General features: G+C 32.7%; 1 protein-coding gene across 1 annotated transcript; it reads right to left on the reverse strand.

Annotated features, from left to right (window-relative positions):
• Positions 1 to 7,099: 7,099 nt before the first annotated feature.
• LOC149895752 (uncharacterized) lies at positions 7,100 to 27,408 on the reverse strand. The gene is made up of 4 exons (XM_090118456.1): positions 27,055 to 27,408; positions 12,381 to 12,475; positions 7,637 to 7,797; positions 7,100 to 7,118 (listed from the first exon to the last, which is right to left on the reverse strand). Exons 1-4 carry the CDS (start codon positions 27,140 to 27,142, stop codon positions 7,100 to 7,102), a joined length of 363 nt encoding a protein of 120 aa, XP_089974582.1. The 5' UTR covers positions 27,143 to 27,408.
• Between the last annotated feature and the right edge of the window lie 242 nt (positions 27,409 to 27,650).

Raw genomic sequence — 27,650 nt, forward strand, 5'->3', positions numbered from 1 at the left:
AAGACTAGTGATGATTTATAAGTTTGAGAAGTTCTAGAATTTTTTCAGTTTTTCCCGCCTTTTGCGGAAAATTCTTTATGGAAATACAAGTCCATAAGGTTCTGAGTATACAATGTTCTGTGATAAGGTTACGGTTTGTGGAAGGACAAAATGCTATTGATAATGTTAATACGTTTATAGTGTGTAATGCTTAGGTGTAATGTGTTTAAATAAACAAATAGGTAGATGGAAGCTGCCGTATTATGCCGTGCAAAAGTGGCAAGTATTTTGCATACTTACTATCAAATAATTAATAATAATGCAACAAATAAAACAATAAAATAAAATAATACGAGAAGGTACTATCATAGCAAATTTGTAATTATGTATACCTAATAAAAAAATTCATAGTAGGTACAATCATTGAGATATACATATGGAGACGACACCGCCTACATCACTTATGTTCCGCTCGTATGTTGAGCGGTTTTTTTTAATGGTTTTAAAGTGAAACGCATCAAATAAGCCTTAGTGTGTGTTACGATATTGCACAAATAATACAAATTATACGGAAAAGTGCAAAGGAATAACTTTTATCGGTAAGTACCTATCTAGATAATAACTATTAATTTCTTGATGGGGTTAATGAGTCACAAACACTGATTACTTTAAATTAACTTTATTTCTAAGTAAAAATACCGGGAACACATGCAGTCGCTATAATGTCACGGAGCAGAGAGAGAGCATAGATTATACACCTCACAGGAAGGCACGCAATTTAGAATAACACAGATAATAAATAAATTTACTTTAACACTCCCTTCAAATAAGAGCCTTCCACAAAGAAAATATAAACAAAAAGTTTCAACTTCACTTATACATAAGTTTAACATAACAATTTACTTCTTATTATAACAGAACTTAATATTCACCTTTTATTTAACATAACAAATTTACTTTTAATCAACCTAAGTCTATCTTGCTATACAAACATTCAAAGTTTTCAAATTTAACATACCAATATTACATTTATTCAACTTAAATCTATATCGGAATACAAACACTTTAAGTTCCTAGATTTGACATACCAATATTACATCTTAACAATTTAAATCTATCTCGAGGTAACGCTTTAGTAAAAATATCAGCAAATTGATGATCTGTACTAACATACTTTAAAGAAATAATCTTTTCATTATATTTTTCTTTCACAAAATTATACTTAATATCAATATGTTTACAGCGTTTATGAAATTCACTATTTTTAATTACATTTATAGCACTTTGATTGTCAATATTTAAACACACAGAACTTTGTTTGTATTCTCCTAAATCACACAATAATTGTTTTAACCACATTAATTCTTTGGTGGCCGCACAGGCAGCCATAAATTCCGCCTCAGTAGTTGACAAGGCTACACTATGTTGGCGTTGACTGGACCATGTGATCGCAGCTCCACTTTTCATGAACACATAGCCTGTCATGGAACGCCTTGATATAACATCATTAGCATAATCAGCATCGCTATAGCCAATTAAATCTGAGGTCTGTGGCTTACATTGATAGCATAGACCAAAATCAATGGTTCCTCTTAAATATTTTAATATTTTCTTTACAGCATTCCAGTGAGACTCATTATAATTGTGCAAAAACTGACTTACCAGACTGACTGCAAACATAATGTCTGGTCTACTTACAGTTGCTAGGTGTATAAGTGATCCAACTGCTTCTCTGTATGGTAGGTTGTATGCAGGCATCGTCTCATTTTTCTGTAACTTTACATGAGGATCAGCTGGAACAGAGTTAGGGTTAGCACTGCTCATGTTGAACCTTTCCAACAGTTTTTCAATATATTTACTTTGATGAATAAAAATATGTCTTTTATTTCTTTCTATTTGCATACCAACAAAGTTAGAAGGTGTACAAGTCTTTATGTTAAAGCTTGTTTTCAATTCATCAATTACTTCTTTCAAAATCATCTTATCTTTTGACATTAAAAGACCATCATCCACATAAAGGCATAAATAACATTTAATTTCATTAACTTGACCAATATAGACACACTGATCAGCTAAGCTTTTGACAAAACCAAATTTTTGTAAAACTATATTAAATTTAGTGTTCCAGCACCTAGGAGCTTGTTTGAGGCCATAAAGTGATTTATTAAGTTTACATCCAGTATTAGGCAAACATTCTAAGCCCTCAGGTGGAACCATGAATATTTGTTCTTTTAACTCTCCATAAAGAAATGCTGTTTTTATATCAAATTGCATTATTTCTAAGTTTTGTTCAGCAGCTATTGATAAAAGTGAACGGATAGAGTCATACCTGACAGTAGGTGAGAAGGTTTCATCATAGTCGATCCCCTTCGTTTGTGCATAGCCTTTTGCACACAGACGAGACTTGTACCGTGGACCTGTTGGCTCATCCTTTATTCTGAATACCCATTTGCATCCAATCACTTTGGCATTTTCAGGTTTCTCAACCAATGTCCATGTCTGGTTTTCACTATGAGATTGTAATTCCTCACTTATTGACATTTTCCACTTCTCAGAATCAGCTGATGTAATTGCATCATTGTAGGTTAAAGGTACATCTAAAATTCCTTCATTATAGCATAAATATGTTCCAAAATCTTTTAATTTAGAGTGCAACTGTTTATTTCTTGGTCTTAATGTTATGTTTGGATCGGGCAGGTTATTAATATTTGTATCTGGTACATAAATACTGTTTGACGATGAGTCATAAGAATCATATTCATCATAATTACTCACTGTGTTTGTGGAACTTGACTTTGTGCTGTCTGAAGGAAGCTCTTCATCTAGAGACTCGTCCTTTGCTTCAGTTAAGTCCACCGGAACATAGTTTCTTGTTACAGTTGATTCTAGGAAGACTGCATCTCTGCTCTTCACAACCAGTCCAGATGTAGGAATGACAAACCTGTAACCCTTGGTATTAGTACAATAACCAGTAAATATTGCTTTCTGAGCTTTTGGATCCCATTTCTTTCTTTTCTCTTTTGGTAGGTGTACCATCGCTTCACATCCAAATACACGTAGGTGACTAACACTTGGTTTATTTCCCGTCCATACTTCTTGAGGAGTTTTATAATCTAATGACTTAGTTGGTATTCTATTTAGTAGATAAGCAGCCGTATGGATAGCTTCCGCCCAGTATCTTTTAGATAATTTTGCATTGAGTAACATACACTTGGCTTTTTCTACTAATGTTCTATTAAGTCTTTCAGCGACACCATTTTGCTGTGGTGTATAGGGCACAGTAGTTTGATGTATGATTCCATTACTTTTTAAAAGATCAGAAATATTCTTATTAATATATTCAAGGCCATTATCAGTGCGTAGACATTTGATTTTACATTCCAATTGTTTCTCTACATAATGTTTGTATTCTTTAAATTTATCAAGCACCTCTGATTTGTGCTTTAAGAAATAAACAAATACATTTTTTGAAAAATCGTCGATAAAAGTGAGAAAGTACTTAGCTCCACCAAGAGATTCTGTCTCCATGGGCCCACATACATCGGAATGCACAAGTTCAAGGAGTTTTGTAGCCCTTGTTCCTTTATTTTTGAAAGGCAGTCTCGCTTGTTTTCCTTCTATGCATGTTATGCATGTTAAATTGTTAACACTTTTCTTTAGTACTTTCATACCTTCAGTATTTTCCAATAATTTATCTAAGTCACTGAAATTCAGGTGACCCATACGTTGATGCCATAAATATGCATCATTTTCTTCAACATCGGACATGCATGCATAGCCTCCTCCGGGCATGTTCAGCCGGTACATGTTGTTGATAATACTAGCTGTTGCTACTATCTGATTTTTATTGTTCATAATAACACAGCCAGTTTTGTCAAATCTTACTTGGCCACCACAGCGAATAATCTGACTTACAGATAGTAAGTTTGTAGTTAATTCAGGAACATGTAATACATTTGTAAACAGTACCTTATTTTCTTGACCTTTTTCATTGTAAGTATTTAAGCTCACTTGCCCTGAGCATTGCACTGATAATACTTTGTTATCTGCTACTCTTATATTCTTTATAACGGAAGTAGTCTCATTCTGAAGCAAACTCTTGTCTTTGACCATATGTGAGGATGCGCCTGAGTCCACATACCAGGCATCACACTGTGCAGTTGTCGCAGTAAATACAGCAGCATATGATGAACTACTGGAATTTTGTGATACTTCTTTATTTTTCAATTTGCATTCTGGGCTTTTGTGTCCATATTTATTACAGGTGTAGCACCTAGGTCCTTTAGAATGCCTCTTGAAATTTTTCTGAAATTTTTTGTTAACTGCGAATGCATTTGACTCATTTTCATATGGTCTGACGTCCTGTAATAATTTTGCCTTTACAGAATCTGAAGTAATAGTTGTGCCTGAGCTTTCAATGGCCATTATCATTGGTTTGTAGCTTTCGGGCAGACCTGAGAGCAACATAGTACCTAGCCACTCGTCGTCCACTTTGAAACCAATGTTTCTGAGTTTATGAGCTGTGTTCATTATTCTGCTTACATACTCCTCTACATTTTGACATTCAGTTAGTGACGTGTTACATAAATCACGCAGTAGCCCAACTCTGCGTGTCAGCCCAGAGTCATCAAATGTTGAGGACAATTTATCCCAAACTTCTTTGGCGGTGCGAGCCTCTTGGATATGCACATAGTTCGTGGGATCCACTGAGAGGATTATCTTTGTTCTCGCCTTAGTATCTCGTTTTGGATCTGATTCCATGTTAGATTCTATGCAGTCCCACAACTCCTCATGTTGTAGATATGTTTGCATTGCAAACCGCCAAGTTGCATAGTTTTCCCGACCGGATAGCTTTTCAATTAATGCCGATTGGTTATTTGTTGCCATTTTGTTTGAATTTATTCACTTTCAACACAAAAGTTTGTATTAACAAAAGTCACGTTGCCGGTTTGAGGTTAAGTTCACATGTAATGTTTTAATCACTGATTTTACAACGAGATTTCGCACTTTCTTTGTTTCTGAGCTATCTGGGCCCATAACCTGATGGGGTTAATGAGTCACAAACACTGATTACTTTAAATTAACTTTATTTCTAAGTAAAAATACCGGGAACACATGCAGTCGCTATAATGTCACGGAGCAGAGAGCAAAGAATATACTACTCACCTTCGGCGAGATTATACACCTCACAGGAAGGCACGCAATTTAGAATAACACAGATAATAAATAAATTTACTTTAACATTTCTAAAACTTAGTAGTTAGAGCCATGTTAGAGCAAAAAAATGGCGCACAGATTTTGTTCGTGGTGTCTCCTCCATACGTAGTAATATTATCTCAATGAGTACAATTTGTATTCTGTAGTACTACTATGAAATACTCGAGACGTAAGCGATTGACTTTTATAAATAACTAGCTGTGCTCTGCGGTTTCACCCGCATTGCTCCGCTCCTGTTGGTTTCCTCGATATTCCTCGATTAATGGGCTATCTAACACAGAAAGATTTTTTCAAATCGGACCAGTAATTCCTGAGATAAGCGCGTTCAAACAAACAAACTCTTCAGCTTTATATTATTAAGTATAGATTCAATTCAATAACTATTAACTGGTAAAAATTCAAAAAAGTATGAAAATTTTTAGCGCCTTCTATTTAACTTTACTCTTTTATCGATCGACGATCTTCGAATACTTTTGAAAGGCGTAACACGTCTTCATTATGTACGTTTTTTAATTTTATCTACTGTTTCATCTAAAGTAATTTAATAATATTTATTTATTTATTTTAAAAGGTACACATCACAGCTGACAATTTTCACTAATTATACACAAATTTAATCACATGTTGCGGTAAAATGCCAGCCAAATTGTATATTACACAGCACAGTTGAGGTTAAAAAAATTATTAAAAACTAGCGGTCCGCCCCGGCTTCGCCCGTGGTACATGTTTACGTTTTCTCTACATAAGAACCATCCTCGTACTTCAAGGAATATAATAAAAAAAGAATTATCGAAATCGGTTCAGCCGTTCTCGAGTTATGCGCTTACCAACACATTTTGCGATTCATTTTTATATATAAGATTAGGTACATTATTTAGCACAATTCATAGATCAAGTAAAATATTTTTTTTAAATACATGTCATAAATCAAGCCCTGTGGTACAAATTTCAATCTCACTATGGTAGTGTAAACAGAATTTAATGTTGCCGTAATATGAAGCTAATATACTTCCGTAGATAAGACGATATTATACGTAGTTAAATTTTCGTAAGATTAATTTCTTATTTAAATTCATTTATTGCGTAGTTAGGTACCTAAAATGTGGTAAGAACCGGTAAGAAAATTATTCGTTTCAATAATGTGAATATTACGGAAATACAGTGACAAAGATATACTAATTTTCTTGCCGGTTCGTCTCGAAGAGACCTTCCGAATCGGTAATAATTAAAAAAAAAATGAATATTCATATTTATTATTTACATACACTTGTAAAAGTTTACAGGAATAACAAAAATTAGTTGAACAATAATTGTTCTATTTTATAGAGAAAGCGTTTATGACTGTGTACACGGGTAGAACAAAAAGGGTGGAGTGAATTAGCACACTACTCTACCAGTTCTCAGTACTCTACCAGTTTTAGTAGAGTTACTATCTACAAGTAAGTGTTTTGTTGGTAGAGTAACGCATTTACGTCACTCGGTAAGAAACTCTAGAAAGAAATAATAAATATTTCAGGACAATTTTAATAAATAAATCATTTATTTTCCCAAAAATATTACATATATCTTCTTATATATAAAAATGAATCGCAAAATGTGTTGGTAAGCGCATAACTCGAGAACGGCTGAACCGATTTCGATAATTCTTTTTTTATTATATTCCTTGAAGGACGAGGATGGTTTTTATGTAGAGAAAACGTAAACATGTACCACGGGCGAAGCCGGGGCGGACCGCTAGTATATATATATATATATACTACTATATACTATATATTATACTATTATTATATTCCCATAAATGGTTACGTAGGTAGATAACTCTGAAAAACTTCCAAAACCAAGTCAAAAAAGCCCTAATTTAAAACATGTAGGTACCTGTATTTATTCCTCTATAGTCTATTCACTATTGTACCAAAGGTTGTCTGGAAGAAATATCGCTCTAAGCGATAAGACCGCCAATTGTACTTAGTGTAAGTTATATTTAAGTGTTTGTATTTCTTGTTTTGTTATCTTTAAGTGCAGTAAAGTATCTATATCCATACTAATATTATAAATGCGAAAATAACTCTGTCTGTCTGTCTGTTACTCAATCACGCCTAAACTACTGAACCAATTTGCATGAAATTTGGTATGGACATATTTTGATACCCGAGAAAGGACATAGGCTACCTTTTATTGCGAAATATGTACCACGGGCGAAGCCGAGGTGGACCTCTAGTAATATATAAAACTCAAAGGTGACTGATATAGTGATCTATCAACGCACAGCCCAAACCACTGGACGTATCGGGCTGAAATTTGGCATGCAGGTAGATGTTAGGACGTAGGCATCCGCTAAGAAAGGATTTCCCGAAATTCTTGCGGGAACGGGGAAAAACGGGGATGCACGTACAAAGTCGTGGGCGGAAGCTAGTTTATAAATAAATAAATAAATAAATACCTCAGCGTGCTTCTTTTCTCAGCCAACGCCAACTGCTGAGCAGGTGTGAGCATTCTCCGTATGTTAGGTGGTGGGGCATTGGGGAAGAAATCCCCCCCTTCGTGGGCTGGACCGTCATCGTCTTCTGGGGACTCGTCACCCACTCGGAAGTGCGTTTCCCCCTGTAATACGATATTTGTAATTAATATAGCATGTCTTTTTTTACCTACCTACCAATTTAATTTTACTTATTTAAAGGAGAATGGGCATTTTACTATGGAAGTTGGGCCTGAACCCTTGAGTTGGACCAATACACATGAGATATTGTTTTTATAATAGATCATAACACATACATAACGGGAAAAATATATATAAAAAAATAATCAACCGGGTTTTTGTACAGTCACATCAAGTTTTATTTCTTTGTGTATAATATTTTTTGCAATAAATAACTGTTATAAGACAATGACAATATCTTTATGTTACTCCAATTTATTACTCCAACATAAAAACTTTCACTTACAAATACGTACTAATCTTAAGCCTTCTGATAAACGAAATACACTAATATTATGTTTTGTAACAGGTACCTAGATACCGTGTTTATTAGATATAATTCAACGTAGTTAGACGTTTTTTGTGGTTAAACTCAGTCACTTCAGTGACATGTTAACACTCGTCTGGTAAGCAACCCGGCACTGCGCTTGCAGCGGTATAGCACGGCGGCTTTTCGTGGTAGTTTTAGATACGTTTCGTGTAAGTGTTGGAATAACATTCCACCTCCCATTCGTAATTTAGGATCTGTCTATACATTTAAAAAACACTTAAAAATTAAATTAAATAATCACCAAAATCAGTTTCCTCCTGGCTCACGCGTTCTTCCCACTTACAAGGCGTATATTACATAACTGCTGTACCTGCTTGCTTCATCAGTGTCTGCATGTTGTCGGCGTACTTATTTGTTTCTTGTGTAGTTGATAGTAGTGAATGGTGCTTGTTGTATATACAATTATATATGTTTGTATGTATGTATATTATATATGTGTATGTGTATATGTATTATGTACTTATAAGCGATAATTTGTTGTACAATATATTATATAAATATTATATTCGTTAAGGTTATATTGACTGGCAGTCGTACTCTGTTATTTGAGCCGCAAGTTATCATTATCACCGGTACTCACTGAAAACCAGTGTTACAGAAACACTCTGTAACTTTTGCTGACGTGGGGACCGTTTTGGCATCACACTAATTTTATCTATTTTTTTAATTTTAATTTTATTTTGTATTTCTTCTTTTTGTTTGTTTTTATATAATTACCTTATTTCTGTATAATGTGGTGCCAAATAAATGAGTTTGAGTTTGAGTTTGAGTTTGACATTTAGATTTATATTTACTTCACTCGAATTAAAAACACCGTTATTGCGCGCAAAATAATAGCCAAATAAATAAAACTTTTTGCCTTGACTGTACAAGAACCCGGTTGATTTATTTTTTTATTTTATTTTTTTCGTAAGTTATGTGTAATGATCTATCACAAAAACAATATTTCGTGTGTATTGGTCTTAGCCAAAGTTTCAGGCCCAATTTGCTCATTCTCCTTTATCTGCATTATATGTCAAAAGTATTTCAGACACTAGTCCTTTGTATTTAGTTCCTTTGTAATAGTTTTAAGTTGTGAAGGCAAATAAATGACCTTTTGCCCCGGTTGCAAAAGGCGGCCTTATACAAGAAGAAATAATAAAAATAAAACATTAAGATCGAAGTCTTTGAATTTAGCATTGTTCTGTATAATGTTTTTAATTTTTATATGGTCAAGGAATGCGTACATACATATTATACCTATGCTTACAATCTTACATAATATATATACTACAGATAATATAATGATATGAATATGTACCTACTGCTTAAAAAATTAATGCAAAAAATGTGAAAACCTAGCATAGCAAACATAGCATTCATAATAATCGTAATGAATTAATTATTAGGCCAGTAGAAATCGACACTAAAAAACCCTAAATTCGCAAAGCACGATGTAGATTTGAATTTTTGGTATGTTGTTTGGATCAGTTAGGGTGATGTAAATCCCAATTTGCAACTTCGAAAAAGTTGTGCTCGCTGCGCACCACGTGATAAACTGCGAAAATTTTGGACTTTTTTCACTTTTTGCTCTAAAAGTCATAAACTATGCGTTTCCGACAAGTATGATTCAGTACATAAATTAAGGTTATTAAATTTGCAACAATTTAAGCCTAACCGCAGCTCTCTAAACCTTATAACGACTAAACTGTGGCCATTCGAAGATGGTTCATTTTTCCGGAAATATTGAAATTTTTAGTTTTGCTCCCGTTTGAAGCAAAATATTGGCAAAAACCGCTCGTTCTATGAGAAGTTCGTATAATAAAGTTGTAGTGCATTTAATTTTCTTTCATAAGAGCATAGAACAAAGTCTGTGAGACAAATAGTTCACTCACAATATCTGAAAAACAAAAAGAAGGTAGAAATAGATTTTTAAAGAATTGAAACTGAAGGCATATAAAATCATAAAAAGGATAATACTTTTTCATTTGCAGGATAGGTAATTAACAAAATTACAAAGATAATTAAATTTGCAACAATTTAAGCCTAACCGCAGCTCTCTAAACCTTATAACAACTAAGCTGTGGCCTTTCAAAGATAGTCAGTTTTTCCCGAAATTTTCAAATTTTTAGTTTTGCTCCCGTTTGAACCAAAATATTGGCAAAACCGCTCGTTCTATGAGAAGGTCATAAAATAAAGTTGTAGAAAATTTAATTTTGTTAATTACCTATCCTGCAAATGAAAAAGTATTATCCTTTTTATGATTTTATATGCCCTCAGTTTCAATTCTTTAAAAATCTATTTCTACCTTCTTTTTGTTTTTCAGATATTGTGAGTGAACTATTTGTCTCACAGACTTTGTTCTATGCTCTAATGAAAGAAAATTAAATGCACTACAACTTTATTATACGACTTTCTCATAGAACGAGCGGTTTTTGCCAATATTTTGGTTCAAACGGGAGCAAAACTAAAAATTTGAAATTTTCGGGAAAAACTGACTATCTTTGAAAGGCCACAGCTTAGTTATTATAAGGTTTAGAGAGCTGCGGTTTAGCTTAAATTGTTGCGAATTTAATTAGCTTTGTAATTTTGTTAATGACCTATACTGCAAATGAAAAAGTATTATCCTTTTTATGATTTTATATGCCCTCAGTTTCAATTCTTTAAAAATCTATTTCTACCTTCTTTTTGTTTTTCAGATATTGTGAGTGAACTATTTGTCTCACAGACTTTGTTCTATGCTCTAATGAAAGAAAATTAAATGCACTACAACTTTATTATACGACCTTCTCATAGAACGAGCGGTTTTTGCCAATATTTTGCTTCAAACGGGAGCAAAACTAAAAATTTCAATATTTCGGGAAAAATGAACCATCTTCGAATGGCCACAGTTTAGTCGCTATAAGATTTAGAGAGCTTTAATTAGGCTTAAATTGTTGCAAATTTAATAACCTTAATTTATGTACTGAATGATACTTGTCGGAAACGCATAGTTTATGACTTTTAGAGCAAAAAGTGAAAAAAGTCCAAAATTTTCGCAGTTTATTATTTGCGTATAATCTTTTTTCCTACTTTCCCAAATTTTGTAATTTCGTTAATTACCTATCCTGCAAATGAAAAAGTATTATTCTTTTTATGATTTTATATGCTCTCAGTTTCAATTCTTTAAAAATCTATTTCTACCTTCTTTTTGTTTTTCAGATATTGTGTGTGAAATATTTGTCTCACAGACTTTGTTCTATGCTCTTATGAAAGAAAATTAAATGCACTACAACTTTATTATACGAACTTCTCATAGAACGAGCGGTTTTTGCCAATATTTTGCTTCAAACGGGAGCAAAACTAAAAATTTCAATATTTCCGGAAAAATGAACCATCTTCGAATGGCCACAGTTTAGTCGTTATAAGGTTTAGAGAGCTGCGGTTAGGCTTAAATTGTTGCAAATTTAATAACCTTAATTTATGTACTGAATCATACTTGTCGGAAACGCATAGTTTATGACTTTTAGAGCAAAAAGTGAAAAAAGTCCAAAATTTTCGCAGTTTATCACGTGGTGCGCAGCGAGCACAACTTTTTCGAAGTTGCAAATTGGGATTTACATCACCCTAACTGATCCAAACAACATACCAAAAATTCAAATCTACATCGTGCTTTGCGAATTTAATGTTAATTTCCACTGGCCTATATGCTCCTAATGCTTTTTTAAATTACATTAAAATAATTAATAACTGAATCGCATAGACTATACCTACTAACATACTTGTTATTACATTAAATTAGTCCTACCTTTAAAATAAGTTAAGCCAAGGTTTAAAAAAATTACCCATTACATTCAAGGGAAAAAAATGCATCTCACTCTAGTGTCATATATGTTAATTCGGTAGAAAGGGATAAAAAATTCAAAAGTAAAAAAGCGATCCGGTAAAAAAATACTACATGGTCGCTGTAACCTTGTTACTTTTATTTGAGGTGAAATTATTAAAAACTCGAACTAAAAAAAGCCGTCGCCAAAATTTCATAAAAGTTTACTCAACCATATATTTCATTTCTCTAACATAAGTAAATAAAAATTCTCGATATCCCTTATCTAAATCTATCTCTTCAAACACCAAAAATCATGCCTTAGAAATGCTCTACGTAATGTTAGTTTCATAATTTTAAAGAAAGTAAGTACTTACATCGCCTCTGGCCTCTTCCGAGTCGATCTTTTCAAAATTATCACTTTCACTCGACGAGCATCGAACCTGCTCCTTATCCTGGTCCGCCATATTCCCTGCAAGCAAATTTAAACATCTTGGTACACTTAATTTCTTCAATTCTCCACCACGCAACAAACCAAAAACATCAGCCAAAGACATCGTAACAGTAACTAAAATATTAACTCCCGTCGAATATGAGAAAACAGAAAAAATAGCGTAAATTCCAACAAAAACTTGTTTCTGAACATATTTATCAAAAGTTTATAAAATGTAATTTAAATATCTCATTGCGATTTCGATGTATATTGTGTTACATGTAGCGAAAAATGTAATTTATAATAAAATTAGCTAGTTAATTTTAAATGCAGATTAGATCTAAAAAAACTAATCGTTTCTCCTTTTCAAACTTGCAGTATTATTTTCTTAGATACAAACTTGCTATGATAAATACCGCAGGCGCACTAAAATAAATTGCTTTTAAATTGCGTTAGGCGTTTAGATTTTAAAGGAATTCAATTACTCGGATAACTCTATTATTTCCAATACATTTCATCGAGGCAAGGAATGCAATTGATTATAACGGGCGATATAAATGAAGGTTTAGGATTCCTTTCTTATTGAATCGAGGTATTTTATTGGTAGGTATTCGTTATATAACGTATAGGCACAGGTAGAGGGTGTAATTTAGTTAGTTTATAAATTCTTTTTGCACAATTGCTTGCTTGCTTTGTGTCAGTAACCAACATTAGACATGAATACAGTTGTATCTTAAGTTTTTACCAGATTGTAATTAAACGTTGTGTTTTAAGAAGGAAGGCTCCACGCCTCCACCTCATAACTATAGACCAATACATTCGACATTGAATATTCGAACCAAGACAATATTATAAAATGGGGCAATAAAAACAAATGTGTGAAAATATGTTTTGGTCAGCGGTTTTTCCGTGGACAAAAGCTAGTATTTTTTATAAACTTGTTAATTTCAAAAACCAGTTAACCCGTCAAACGCGCACGTGTTTACAATCGGAAAGTTCTGAATTTTTCCAATTCTGCCGTCCTTTAACTAGAAAGCCGTTAAGCCCACGAAGTGAGTTTCGAGTAAATGGCAAAAAACACGGAAATCGTTATTTCTTAAAAATTATGACACTTAGAATAATTATTGTGAGATACATCGATCGAAATTTAATTATATTATATATAAATAATAGTTTTTACCCAGAAACTGTTATAATTTATTTTTAAATTCAATTTTTCTCGTTTAGTTCAGCATATAATCTGAAAATTTTAACTATTTACTGGACAAGACGGCCGTTAACATACCATAGCGACTTTTTAGCTAAGTAATTTAGTATTTTTATTTTCATTTTGGGATTTTTTTTTATTTAGTAATAAAATGCTTACCTAAAACGTCGTTAAGCTACTATAACTACTTTTAAGCTATGACTTTCGCTTTAATTTAAATTTTAAAAACTTAATAATCAACAGTTAAGGGCTTTTAGATGCTTTTGTACTATGATTCTATATAGTTGTACTAAATTTTAATCTTACTAATGTTAAAAATTTGCTGCTGTCTGAGGCTTTGCTCTCGGGAATTACATCCTCTAGGTCAACCAATGGAAAGGAAAAGGATCAAAAGCTTTTAGGTTTAAGTATTAAGGATTTAAACACTATCTAAATTAATGGTTTTTGCGTCTGTTTGTGAGTAACAAGTATTTTAACTCTTTTACTAAATGACTCTTTTAAGTTGTTGATAAAATTAACCTTTATTTCTCGTCATGTTCACGTTTATTTCATTACAGAGGCTCATTAAGGGGTTAAGATTATAGATAAATCTTCTCGCTTTTCTTTTTGGAACCGTATTTTCATTTAGAATTGCAATTATAACGTTATTTTATAAATACTCTTCTGCGAAGCCATCATACGGGTCACGGATATGTGAGTACATAATATAGAACCACAAACAATGTAAACATAAACTAAAAAAAAAATTAAGACTTGTGCAAGAGGTTTTTAAAAAAAAAACACCCTGGTTTCAATAGGGCTTCAAGCTCTTACATGTGGGATGCTCTTAATAAATAAGGTAGAACCGCTTATCAAATGATTAGAAGACTCTTTGTCTTTCATCCACATTTAGAAAATATAATAAACCAGAATATGTGGAAAATAGCAGGAGGTAGAAAACTTTTTATTTGCTACCATGTAAAAAAATACAAATCTTAATAATCTAATACAAAGAAAAGAAAAAATAGTACTCATAACAATTTTTGTATTACCATCTCTAGTACATTGCTTGACAGTCGATTACTTATTCCACCCAAGGGGTAAATTACATAATTAATAAATCGTTTTAAAAATTAAATACATAGTATAGACTGCCTATGTATTCTTTCTCGGTTACAGAGACAAATCAGAGTCTAAACAGAGAAGTACGATTGAAAGTTCGCACTGTCGTGACCATTACCTACCAAATTTTCGTAACTTTGACTTGTTATATTTTCCGTAATTTAGCTGCTAGATTGTTTAAAACTTAGTAAACTTGATCAGAAATAATACGTCTTGTAAAAGAACATCAAAAGCAATCGGTACTCTGCTTGGGGGCGACATTATTTCATCCTCACTCTCATCCCCAAAACTGATGCATCACCAGAATCGGATAACTGCCTTTTAGCTAAATAAAACCGGCCAAGTGCGAGTCGGGCTCGCGCACAAAGGGTTCCGTAGCAGCAAATATAATAAATTACAGTTAAATCAACCTATCTCAAAAACTATAAGAGATACTTTGATCAAACCAAAAATCGTTGAAAGAGTTAATTAGCATGCATCACCTCTATTTTTTTTAGAATTTTATACCCCGTAGTTATAAAAATAGAGGGGGGGGGACATACTTTTTACGACTTTGAGAGCTGATATCTCAAAAACCGTTCACTTTAAGAAAAATGTTTTTTAGAAAACTTTATATCATTTTAAAAGACCTTTCCATTGATACCCCACACGGGTATGTACATCGAAAAAAAAAATTTCATCCCTCAGTTACATGTATGGGGGGCCCCACCCCCAATTCTTTTTTTTACTATTTAGTGTCATATTTTTGTAGCGGTTCATACAACACATATTCCCATCAAATTTCATCACTGTAGTACTTATAGTTTCCGAGTAAATCGGCTGTGACAGACGGACAGACGGACAGACGGACAGACGGACATGACGAAACTATAAGGGTTCCGTTTTTGCCATTTTGGCTACGGAACCCTAAAAATGAGGGTTAGCTGCTTTGTAGCTAAGCAAAAAAGTGTTATTAGAATTTGTCCTAAATAAAATTACTTAACTAAAAAAGCGTTAAGGGCGAGTAACTGCAAATAAGGTAAGGATTTCCATTGGAATAGTTATATGAAAGCTTATCATAAAGCAGTTATAGTCCATTTGCGTCCCTATAGTCAAGTATAATCTGATAACGTACTTTTAGTCAAGTAAAAAGCTAAAAAATAATTATTAAATCTGGCGGTTAAGGTACTTTAAAGGAAATTTAGCGAAGTAGTGTTGGTTAGACGCTTTCAAGTTATGGATTCGCTGAAAATTGTGTTATTTAACGGCTTACAATATTTTCATATCTCTATAACTATTAATGCTAGAGAAATGATTCTTAGACAGAAAGATAGAGAATTTTGAACTCTGTCACCCTACATTTAAAACTGAAAATTGACCATTTGTTGGTTAACGGCTTTTTAGTTAAAGGACGGCAGAATTCTCTAGTACATTTATTTATTACTAGCTGCCAGACAAACCCGCATGCAAAATCAAGTACATATTTCTATAACTCGTGTGTTATTCTGATGTATGACCTATATTACTGTAAAGTTTCATCCAAATCCGTCCAATAGGTTTTTGTCAAAGAGTAACATACATCCATATATGTATATAATATGTCATATTAGCAGGATCATTTTCTTTTAACATTCTTACAAAGCATGAGAACACCTACTTATCAAAAGGTCATTGAAATCAGCAACTGATCTTAAACTTATGACCTTATGTTAGAGAAATAGACTATTATGAATACAGATATCAAGATAGGAAAGCTAGTAACATTTTACTTAAGCATACACTTCAATTGACCCCTACACTTCCTTGGTAAGATAAAGTTTGTCCTATTTCACCTTCACGCTTCACCGCATTGACATCTGAACCCAGATAAGTTATGCATGTAAACTGTAACCGCATGTAACCATATGCATGCTATGGAAACTTATTACCACGCCCCGGAAAAATAAAATAATTATTTTCTGCATAAAGGATCGATGTTCCTGGAGAGAGAGGTCCTACTCCAACCTATTGAATGGGACCAAATGATAACAATTTTATATCAAACACAAAAAGAATCACGTCAAACAGTTGAAAATCCACGGAGTAATAGAGAAAAAAATACAGTCTAATTGAAATTCTTCTTTTTTAGAAACGTCCGCGTCGCGTCGGTTGGAATTTTGGAAATATGGGCCACGTCAATGAGAAATCGAGCTTTCTGCTTGTGAAGGAATTTTTGAAATTGGTCCTTCAGTTTCAGTTTATTCGTTGCATATTCAAAATAAAAAATGTGCTCTTTGCAAGTAGAAATTGATCTATATCGAAAGTACTTTTCCTTGTGTATTTTTCCATTGCAATATGTTAAAAGTCCCACGAGCATGTTATGCCTTAATTGATCCTTTATCCATAATTTGTTTTACGAAGACAATTTAATTTGTGTGCTTGAATATCGTCTGATAGATTCCATAATCCATACCTACTAATTTGGAGTCCCTATTTCCACTTTTTCTTTTGTTAAGTTTTATGGTGAGTAACCTGTGTATTGATTTTAGATCTTCATAAAAGTTTCGGATGCTATTCGAAATTAGTGTCTGGGCAGGAAGGCTTGAAGTCCTTTTTGATTTCGAGTTGGTTGTTTAACACAATCATCTGTAGTGGAAATCATTGTCTTTCAAATTAATAGATACTATTGCTAGATAAAACAGTACGTACTTCAAGCATAATTTCTAAACCCTTCAACTAGAAGAATTTATCTATGTTATTGTAGAAATAACACTTCAGTACTATTTAAATAATTGTACATATTTTCGAGTTGAAAAATATATTTGTTTTTCTATCGATCAGGGTCTGTTGGACCCTTAAGAAGCCCGAAGAGTATACTTAACCGGTTTTTTAAATCATTTTGAATTATAAGCAAGGTTGTGACTTGTGACTGACGAAAGTTTAGATTGCGCCAAATTCTGATGCGTAAAATAAGTGTTGAGTTTATGGATAAAAAAAATGTAAAATATTTAAACTACTACTAACAGGAGATTAATGTAATGGTAAATACTATTAACTATATGGATTCAAAAGTACTTCTAGAAGAAGTATAATTTAATGCATAAATGTTTGAGTTTGAGTTAAGATTATAATTCCCAGACGTATTCCATGACCCAGTAAATGGAAAAATTAAAATATAGACAAAAATCTTACGCTGCGCGATCATCGGTATACATTATACAATCGTTATACCTACTTTGATGCTAAGCATTTTACATATAAACTGCCACAAATTAATTCAACCTTGAGTGAAAACAAAATAAATAAGGAACGAGTTATTGACGTAATAGTAACCTGTTATTCGTGTAATTTATAAAGGGAAATACGTTACGATACTCCGTTTTCATTTGAGACGTCATTTGAAAAAATACACTAGCGATTTAGGGTTACCAATTACCATGATGTTTTATAGCAGTATTATATCCTGTGTGGGAAAGTGATGGCGCTAGATGACCTATGACCGCTGTCATTTTTCCACTCTGCAAGTAATACTGCTATAGTACGCCGTACGCTAATTGTATACGTCATAACGCTTCTATAAGTATGTTATGAACACAGGTTATGAATTATGAGTTTTACCTGTTATAATCAACACAATCTCATATTAATCTCTTTAATTACGTTACCGTTTTGCTAGCATTTATGCTTACCTAGCCGCATATTTTTTTATTATTTTATACATGTCGTGGTCATATCGTAGATTTGATCATTTCATGATATGAGTGGCCATTTCACGAAATGGTCATGGGCAGCGTAAGATTTTTGTCTATATTTTAATTTTTCAATTTACTGGGTCATGGAATACGTCTGGGAATTATAATCATAACTCAAACTCAAACATTTATGCATTCAATTATACTTCTTCTAGAAGTACTTTTGAATCCATATAATAGTACTAGTGGTCCGCCCCGGCTTCGCCCGTGGTACCTACATGTTTAAACTATCCTATCTCTCAAGTTTGATCGAACTGCACATGGTGTGCGAATTTTATTATAATCGGTTAAGTGGTTTAGGAGTCCATTGAGGACAAACATTGTGACACGAGATTTATATATATTAAGATTTACCATTACATTAATCTCCTGTTAGTAGTAGTTTAAATATTTTACATTTTTTTTATCCATAAACTCAACACTTATTTTACGCATCAGAATTTGGCGCAATCTAAACTTTCGTCAGTCACAACCTTGCTTTAAATTCAACATTATTAAAAAAACCGGTTAAGTATACTCTTCGGGCTTCTTAAGGGTCCAACAGACCCTGATCGATAGAAAAACAAATATATTTTTCAACTCGAAAATATGTACAATTATTTAAATAGTACTGAAGTGTTATTTGTACAATAACATAGATAAATTCTTCTAGTTGAAGGGTTTAGAAATTATGCTTGAAGTACGTACTGTTTTATCTAGCAATAGTGTCTATTAATTTGAAAGACAATGATTTCCACCACAGATGATTGTGTTAAACAATCAACTCGAAATCAAAAAGGACTTCAAGCCTTCCTGCCCAGACACTAATTTCGAATAGCATCCGAAACTTTTATGAAGATCTAAAATTAATACACAGGCTACTCACCATAAAACAGGTTATGAATTATGAGTTTTACCTGTTATAATCAACACAATCTCATATTAATCTCTTTAATTACGTTACCGTTTTGCTAGCATTTATGCTTACCTAGCCGCATATTTTTTTATTATTTTATACATGTCGTGGTTATATCGTAGATTTGATCATTTCATGATATGAGTGGCCATTTCACGAAATGGTCGCATATCGTGAAATGGCCAACATAGTTTGATCAGATCGTTAAATCGTCAACGTTTCACGATTTGGTCATCCACATTTGGCCAGATCGTATAAAATATAAAGAGTCCATAAAATATTAAAAAAATTCAGAATAACTATATTCTAAAAACTTGTTTAATGTCATTAAAGTTAGTGCCGCGGCAGCGGCCGGCGAATGCCAGAAGCGAATCGTTTTTGCAATAGAAAACAGTTAGGTTAGGTTAGGTTAGACTTTGATAAACAACGCACGAGCCGAGCGAGCAAAGCGAGCGTGCCGCGGCAGCGGCAGGCGAGTGCCAGAAGCGCTTTTTAAAAAACAAACAATTATAATAATATAGTAGTAGTTTCTTAAATTATTTTATTTAAGTCGCATTTTTTCTTAAATACATACCTATAAGATATCCACATTTTCCATAGTACTCGTACCTCTTCGTCGTAAATTCTTTGCTATGACTTTCTTCATAATATTGTTATTAAACGAATTATGAAGTTTTTAACGGCGAATAATTTAATTTTCGCCAGCGGCCGCCATCTTATCACATAAACACAGAGCTTGCAGCGCCTCTACCAACGATTAATGTAACTATTTTACGATATGATCAAATAATTTTGATCATTTCATGAAAAAACCGTGCGTTAATTGGCCATATCGTGAAACGATTTCTTATCATTGATCTGCCCAAACCACATCATGATGTGGCCAAACTAAATTGGCCATTTCACGATATGCGACCATTTCGTGAAATGGCCACTCATATCATGAACTGATCAAATCTACGATATGACCACGACATACATACGTATAATATAGGCTTATAAAAAATTTAGTTCTTACTCTCATGACATCATAGATTTCAGCAAACCACCAATTTTTACAGGCTAAAGAACTGCCAAATAGAAAACTACGCAGTCAGGTAAAATAATAGGTAATTTACATCATTGACGCGACAACGTCTTATAATTCGATAAAGCCGGCTGCACGCACGAAAAAACATGACTCATGCGGCGTTACCTCGCTGAGGCGTTCCACGTGAGGCTTGAAGTGCATGCGAGAGCGCGGAACGAGCGACAAAGAAGCACAATCGGACGTTGTCAGTTGTCACGTTCAACTATCGTCAGTAAACCGACTTTACAGACAACCAATTTTTTTTATGTAGGTAATTAATGCTGAACTACATCTAAACACTGATATATAACCTGTATAATTATATATATCTTGACGCGTAGAGAAAATTTACATGCTTATTAAATATACTACACATTATAATATGTAGTGTAGTTAGCACTTAGCATACCTATTCTCTATTTTTGGTTAAAACCACAGCTGTTTTAAAATCCATATATAAAATTGTGGTTAACAGAACGTTTTTCCATATGAGTAGTGACAGATAAGGTTTTTACCGTTTTTTACTAATCTTAAATTGGCTACGAGGAGTGAAACTGATTTTTTATACCTACCAATTTTGAACTGATGCTTGCAGCTTGCTTATTATATTAATATGTATAGTAATTATAATAAAAAGTAGGTAGTTGCTAATTTTATCCGACTGATCTACAAAACTTAATCGAAGTTTTTCGAGTGTATGTATTGTTTGCAAATTGCAGGTAAAATGTATGAATTTTACATTCAAAGATGACTTCTAAATTGGAGTAGTCACCTACATTTTTTTTAAATAATCTATGATAGTTACTAAATTAGAAATTTATTTCTTTCAAAACCCATCGAAATGCTGTTTCTACTGACAAGTGAAATCAATAGATAACTATATTTCAAAATATATAAGGGATAGGATGGAAAAATATTAAAAGTAGCCTTACCTATAAGTTTAGTAACCCGGATAGAACTAGTTATAATACATCAATGTTACTACCTACTAGAAACATTAAGAATTAAGATAATAATGGTGCATCTACACTTACGTAATCTACATAAAGGTCGTTCATAACGATCTCATGGAGATAATAACATTAGTACTTGTTTATAGCTGTTGTATGCACTTGAATGATTTAAGAAAGTCGTTGAGTTATACCGACTTCAAACAAAGATGTATTCTGTTATAATTATATTTTTTTAACAAGTTATGATTCTGACATATTTGGAAAATATAAAGGTAAGCAATAGATGGTGTGGAATGTGCCTATAGGCACCTTATAGTCAAAGAGTAGAAGAAATTCAATTTATAGTATGTAGATTTGCAATGAAAAACAGTTGTTCCTGAGATCCAAGATAATATTATTTTTTCGTATCAAGTGTAAAAAGACAATTGCGAACTATAATACAAATTAACATAATATTGCAGGTAAAAACATAATGACTGACATTAAGTTTTTACTTGCAATACTTACTATCTTATTATCATGAAGGTATTCTTCAATTTAATTAGGTCTTGAGATAAATAGGTAGGTTTTGAAACGAAGTTTTCAGAAAAAATATATCAGTATATTATAGCAGGTAAGCACTAAGAATAGGTATCACTAGATAGTATAGACTATAGAAAAACAAAGCTGATGTCGCTGTCTCTGTCCCTATGTATACAGTAAATCTTTAAACTAGGTACGCAACGGATTTTTATACGATTTTTTAAATACATATAGCAAAGTTCTTTAGGAAGAAGCGAGCGAAGTTGCGAGGGGAAAGCTATACGTACTTAGAAAACATGCCCTAAGTCAGAAACATCCGCTCTTCCTTGAGACCAGAGTTCGAGGGCCAAGTCAATATATTTTTGTTTACACAAATTATTTATTTTAAATAATATATTGAATAGGCCGGATTTTACTAACGAGGAAGTATTTGCAAGTTTGATCGACCGAGAAATTATCATAATGAATAAAATGAGCCTATTGCCTCTCGATAATAATTTTCTGGTGATGTTTGTAGGGTTCCGCATCCAAAGGGTAAAAATGGGACCTTATTACTTACACTTCGCTGTCTGTCTATCTGTCCACTGTCAACAGGCTGTATCTCATCAACCGTAATACAGTTGAAATTTTCAAAGATTATTTATTTCTGCTGCTGCTATAACAACAAAAAATAAAAATCGAGCTTACGCAACGGTTAGCACAGTCATATATTATAATTGGTTGGCTATTTTTTTGCTGTTGTTCTTCAGCCTAATTGTACGGAATCTTATTTTCACGAGTCAAACACGTACTTTACCGATATTATTTTTATTATGGTTTTATACTTGAAGATCGAATTTCTTCACTATTCCTTGGCACAAAAGGTAGATAATACAAAATCAAAATAAAGATATTAAAAACTTGATTCGGCGGCATTGGTATAATTTTATTGCAAGTTTAGTAGTAATTAAAACACGTGTATATTTTATTAGGAATTTAAAACAGTTAATGTTTTTTTAACACATTAAGTGGTGTTTTAATTTACGTCATATTCTTCAGCCTATTTTGCCTCCTACAGGGACACAGGCCTTCTTTCATCTTTGAGGCTTTGAGCCATAATCCAGCAACCTTACCATGTGAACTGTTAGATATCAAATATTATCTAACTTTTTGGTTGTAATGACCGATATTTAAGTCGTTTTCTTCAGCAATTAGATATGTGGCCACTAGCCATATCTTCATACATTGCAGAAAAGTTAATAATTTTAGTTTTTTTTACTGAAGATAGGGAGGCGCTTGACCACAATCTCGCCTAATGTAAAGCACAGAATAATAACTAGTAGCTCTAATAGGTAGCTGTTCAGTCTACGCTTGAAGGTTTAAATTGTTTAGTCATTTGAGTTTTTAACTTTTGATTATAAGTCAGAATTAAAAATATTTTCCCATGATACGATCAATTTTCAAATTTAATACCTTTTTTCTTTAATTCAGCATCAGTCAATGACCAATGACGAATATGACCATCATAAACAGAAGTCAGGAAGTGTGAAGTCAAATGAAGGATTTTATGATTACGGAAATTTTACAGAATAATCTGAGTTAGAAATCGCGGACTTATTATGATAGTTTTATCCTTCCTTTTCTAAGTTGTAGATAATTTTAAGTTTGAACCATACCGCCTTGCAGTTGAAAGTGGCTCGACTGAACACGGTGGATTTCAGAAGGTAGCTTAGGTATGTAGTGTCACCGTAAAAATGGAAGAGTTACAATGACGTTTGAAGCAGCATTATTTCCAGTATGGGAAATGATGGCGCTAGAATACCTCTGTCATATATTTTCACACTGGAATTAATACTGTCTCAAATCATGGTTAACCGCAGAGGTTAAATTCATGTTTTTAATACGGGCTTCGTATTTTTAGTAAAATAGCAATGACCAGGGCCTTTGTAGCAGTATACTGTATAATAGGTCATTTTTTCAAACGTACATTAACTTTTTCATACAAAGTATTGCAATATGATGAATATGTAGATATACTGTATTAGACCGGGAGATACTGACACAAAATTTCGAGCCATTTGTAACAGGATGGTGGTTCTACAGGGTTCTTGTGTTGTCGTGTCAATATCTCCCGGTCTATATGTTTTTCATTGCGGAATTTTATTTTTGGATAGTCTTTTTTCGACACCGAGGAGCAACCAAGACGTCATAAGGCATTACTAATTCCATACATTGTGTGAAAGTGATGGCGCGATACGACCTAAATAGCTCTATCTTTTTCACACAATGGCATGGTAGCCACATTGGCAATCCTAGCTTTTAAGTTTTAACAGCGAGCTGTCTTGGAAGTCAATTTAAATTATTATTTTCACATATAACTAAGTGAGATATAAGTAATATAATATGCCTATCGATGTTATTTTTAACAGAAACATATAATTGTTATTGTTTTTCGTATTTTGGTTACTTGGAAGAGATGGTTCTGTTGCCATAAGGTCGCTTATTGTGCAATTTATGTGTATTTTACTTTTTTTTCTTTCTTTTGGAGTATACAATACATTCAATTCATTCTTTCGTCATTCTTTTATTCGTCGTCTACTTCAAAATAATGAACTTGAATGATTATATCTTGTTTTGTTTATCACAGGTCAAGGGAGATCGGGGAAAAATACTTTGTTGATAAGTGATAAGTAAAGTACAGCACATATGTTTTGCATGCATTTTGTGTAGGTGCATTAGTGTCATCTAAACTGAATACTACTTTAAAAATTAATAAATATTATTTTATTAAAACAATCACACAACGTCTAGTAATCTGTGGCCTAGCCTAGAGTTACCTTTTCACAAATCTTTCTAGTTTAATACTTTTTGTATAGTTTTATTTACAACAATGTTCATTCGTTTAAGAGATCTTTTAGCTTTTATTGTATCATGTTTTTTTTTGCTAAAACTGAGTTAAGTATGTGATACAAGGACTTGTTTATGGCATAAAATGTGAGATTTTTAACCAAGAAAAGAAATAATTATAAAGATTTGATTATAATAGGTGATTTCCTCTCGTCTTCATTCTCGTTACGATCTACCTATAAGTAGGTATTTGCTTACTTTTCATTCATAAAGCCGATACCGTCGGAATTTTTCTAGAACAGTTCAAACACGTCTTCTAAAAACTAATTTCCAAATTGTGTTATTGTGTCCACTAGCAAATTGTGGACCAAATTAACGATAGAGATAAAGAAGAAAAAAATAAATCTTCTATAAATAAATCAAAAGTGACCTAACGTTGCGTGTGGACCACGTGTGAGAATTTATTATCAGCTGATGATAATAAATAATAATATTGTATCCTATCAGCTATTCAGCTTTATAATATTAGTATAGATATCTATCTATACTGAAGAGTTTGTTTGTTTGTATGAACGCGCTAATCTCGGGAACTACTGGTCCGATTTGAAAAATTCTTTCGGTCTTACATAGCCCATTTATCGAGGAAGGCTGTAGGCTATATTATATTATCACGCTAAGACCAACAGCAGTGGAGCAAGCAGATCAAGAAATACTTGATTTCGCCCGTGGTTTCGTCGCGAAACCGCACGCCACATAAAGTATAAACTATGTGCATAAGTAGTTATTTTTTAAAAACAAAAAGTACCTAAGTAAGTACTAAAACGATTAACACGTGACTTGCTATTTTTCGCATAAGTATATATAAGTACATAAGTACATAGTAGTACATATAATATGTACGTTACTTTTGTAGAAAATGTATAATAAACGAAGTCCCTAATCTAATTTATGGATCATTCAATGTAAATATAGTGACAATGTCGTCAACAGTTCAAAGTAACACGTACTTGCTGTTACAGTTTTGATTTTAATTTGGAGTTTTTTTACTTTATTCCAATTATCAACGAATTTTATTTTAAACCGACTTCAAAAAGGTTTTCATATAGATTGTATTTTGTGGGTTTGTTGCGTCTGATCTTTCGACTGGGTGAACCGATTTTCATTAGGTATTCTTTCTTTATTTGAAAGCTAGTGCCTTTCGGTTGTCCACTACTGACAATTTGAAGGTAGTTTAGTTTTTTGTAATAAAATAATATTTTTTTATTTTTATATATTTACTTATACCTACTCTATACCAGATCCTTGTGTAATAATATCCATGAGTCAAAATATCTTTAATGATCGTGAGAATCTATACTTAACTGTAAACAATTTTTTCTAATCGAATCAATTAATCATTTATCTATTGTAAAACAAATAGAAGCATGAATTCAAAACAAATCAATAAAATCTCAATAAATACTTCAGTTGTCTGGAAGAAATCGCTATTTAGCGATAATACCGCCTTTTGTTTTAGTTTATAATTAGGTTAAGTTCATATTGAAGTAAATCAGAGCAATAAAATCTCAATAAATAATGTCTTCTTGGCAAAATGGTTAACGTGCGCGGTGCGAGTAACCAGGGTGTCTAGGGTTCATGACAGAAGCCTAATAACCTACTTACCAGTAAAAAAATCGATCAGAGGAACAGATGTGAAATTATTTTGCCCCATACCCCTACAAGGGACATGACACATGGGAGCCATACCTATTTAGTAATATGTGGTCATACCATAATACCTATGTAAATAACTAATATTACATACTTAGTATGCGTAGTATATTATTATTAGTCTGTAGTTTTAGTATAGGAAACTACAGGCGGAAAATCTATCATTTAGTTACATTTTTATACAGTGTAAGTTTGCAAAAAAAAAATACATTCGGTCGCCGCGCTCAAAGTCTGGATAAAAGCTATTAGCCAGGTATGCAAATAAACTTTAAAGTATTTAATGTATCACGGAATATCCGATTATAATGAGGAACCATAATCTGATTGAATAAATTTTGTTAATGTAGGTAGGTATTTTATGCAAATTATATGGACGTAAAATCTGTTCAATATTCTATTATGTATAATTATTTATAAACGTAGACCGTACCTTACTGTCAGTAAAAAAATATTAAAATTCGCGGTAAATTTTGAATTAATATATCAAATTCTACTGAAATTATTTTATAGGTTTGTTGGTTTGCGACATAAATGCAAAATAAAATAAATTTTAAATGAATTAATACATAATATTATACTCAATTTTATTAAAATTAATTAAATAAAAAAATATAACATTACTCACGTTTAATAAATTCCTCACGCTCCTTAAGTAGTGATTTTATAACATAACAAATGAATACAACTCCAACAAAAAACGCAATGATTAACATCAATTAAAAAAAAACTGAACACAACACAACACAGCCATTGAAAAAAAAAATTCAAAAATGCACGTCTTCCCGCCAACTATTTAGCCGACGAGTGTTCCCTAGGAATTAATCAGGTAGTCGATGTCAAGAGAGCGCTAATAAAATCCATTCCAAACGTCATAACATCGCGATTAAACGTTACTGTAATTATTAATTAGTGGTGATCAAGTGCGCATCATTTTATTTTACGATGAATTTGTTCGAAAACAGGCTGACAAGCATGCTTCTTTCACGCGGACTCGCGAGTCGCGTTTGACAGCATGGTTAATGTTTCGTTATTTAAAAAATAAAGCGAGGTTGCCCTTGAGACTGATTGGACGTCCAATCGTACAAAAAATATGTAGAGCGGCTTGCAGCGCTTTTTTCAATGGAATTTTATAGAACTATCGTACGATCTTTGTGAACTCATGCCTACTGATATGATGTTTATGCCAATCATAATATAATAGGAGACTATATTTGGATCAAT

Source organism: Colias eurytheme, chromosome 30 (genome assembly GCF_061535395.1).
Source record: "Colias eurytheme isolate Ceu_HAF_F1 chromosome 30, ilColEury1 Martin Lab GWU primary, whole genome shotgun sequence".
NCBI classification, from domain to species: domain Eukaryota; kingdom Metazoa; phylum Arthropoda; class Insecta; order Lepidoptera; family Pieridae; genus Colias; species Colias eurytheme.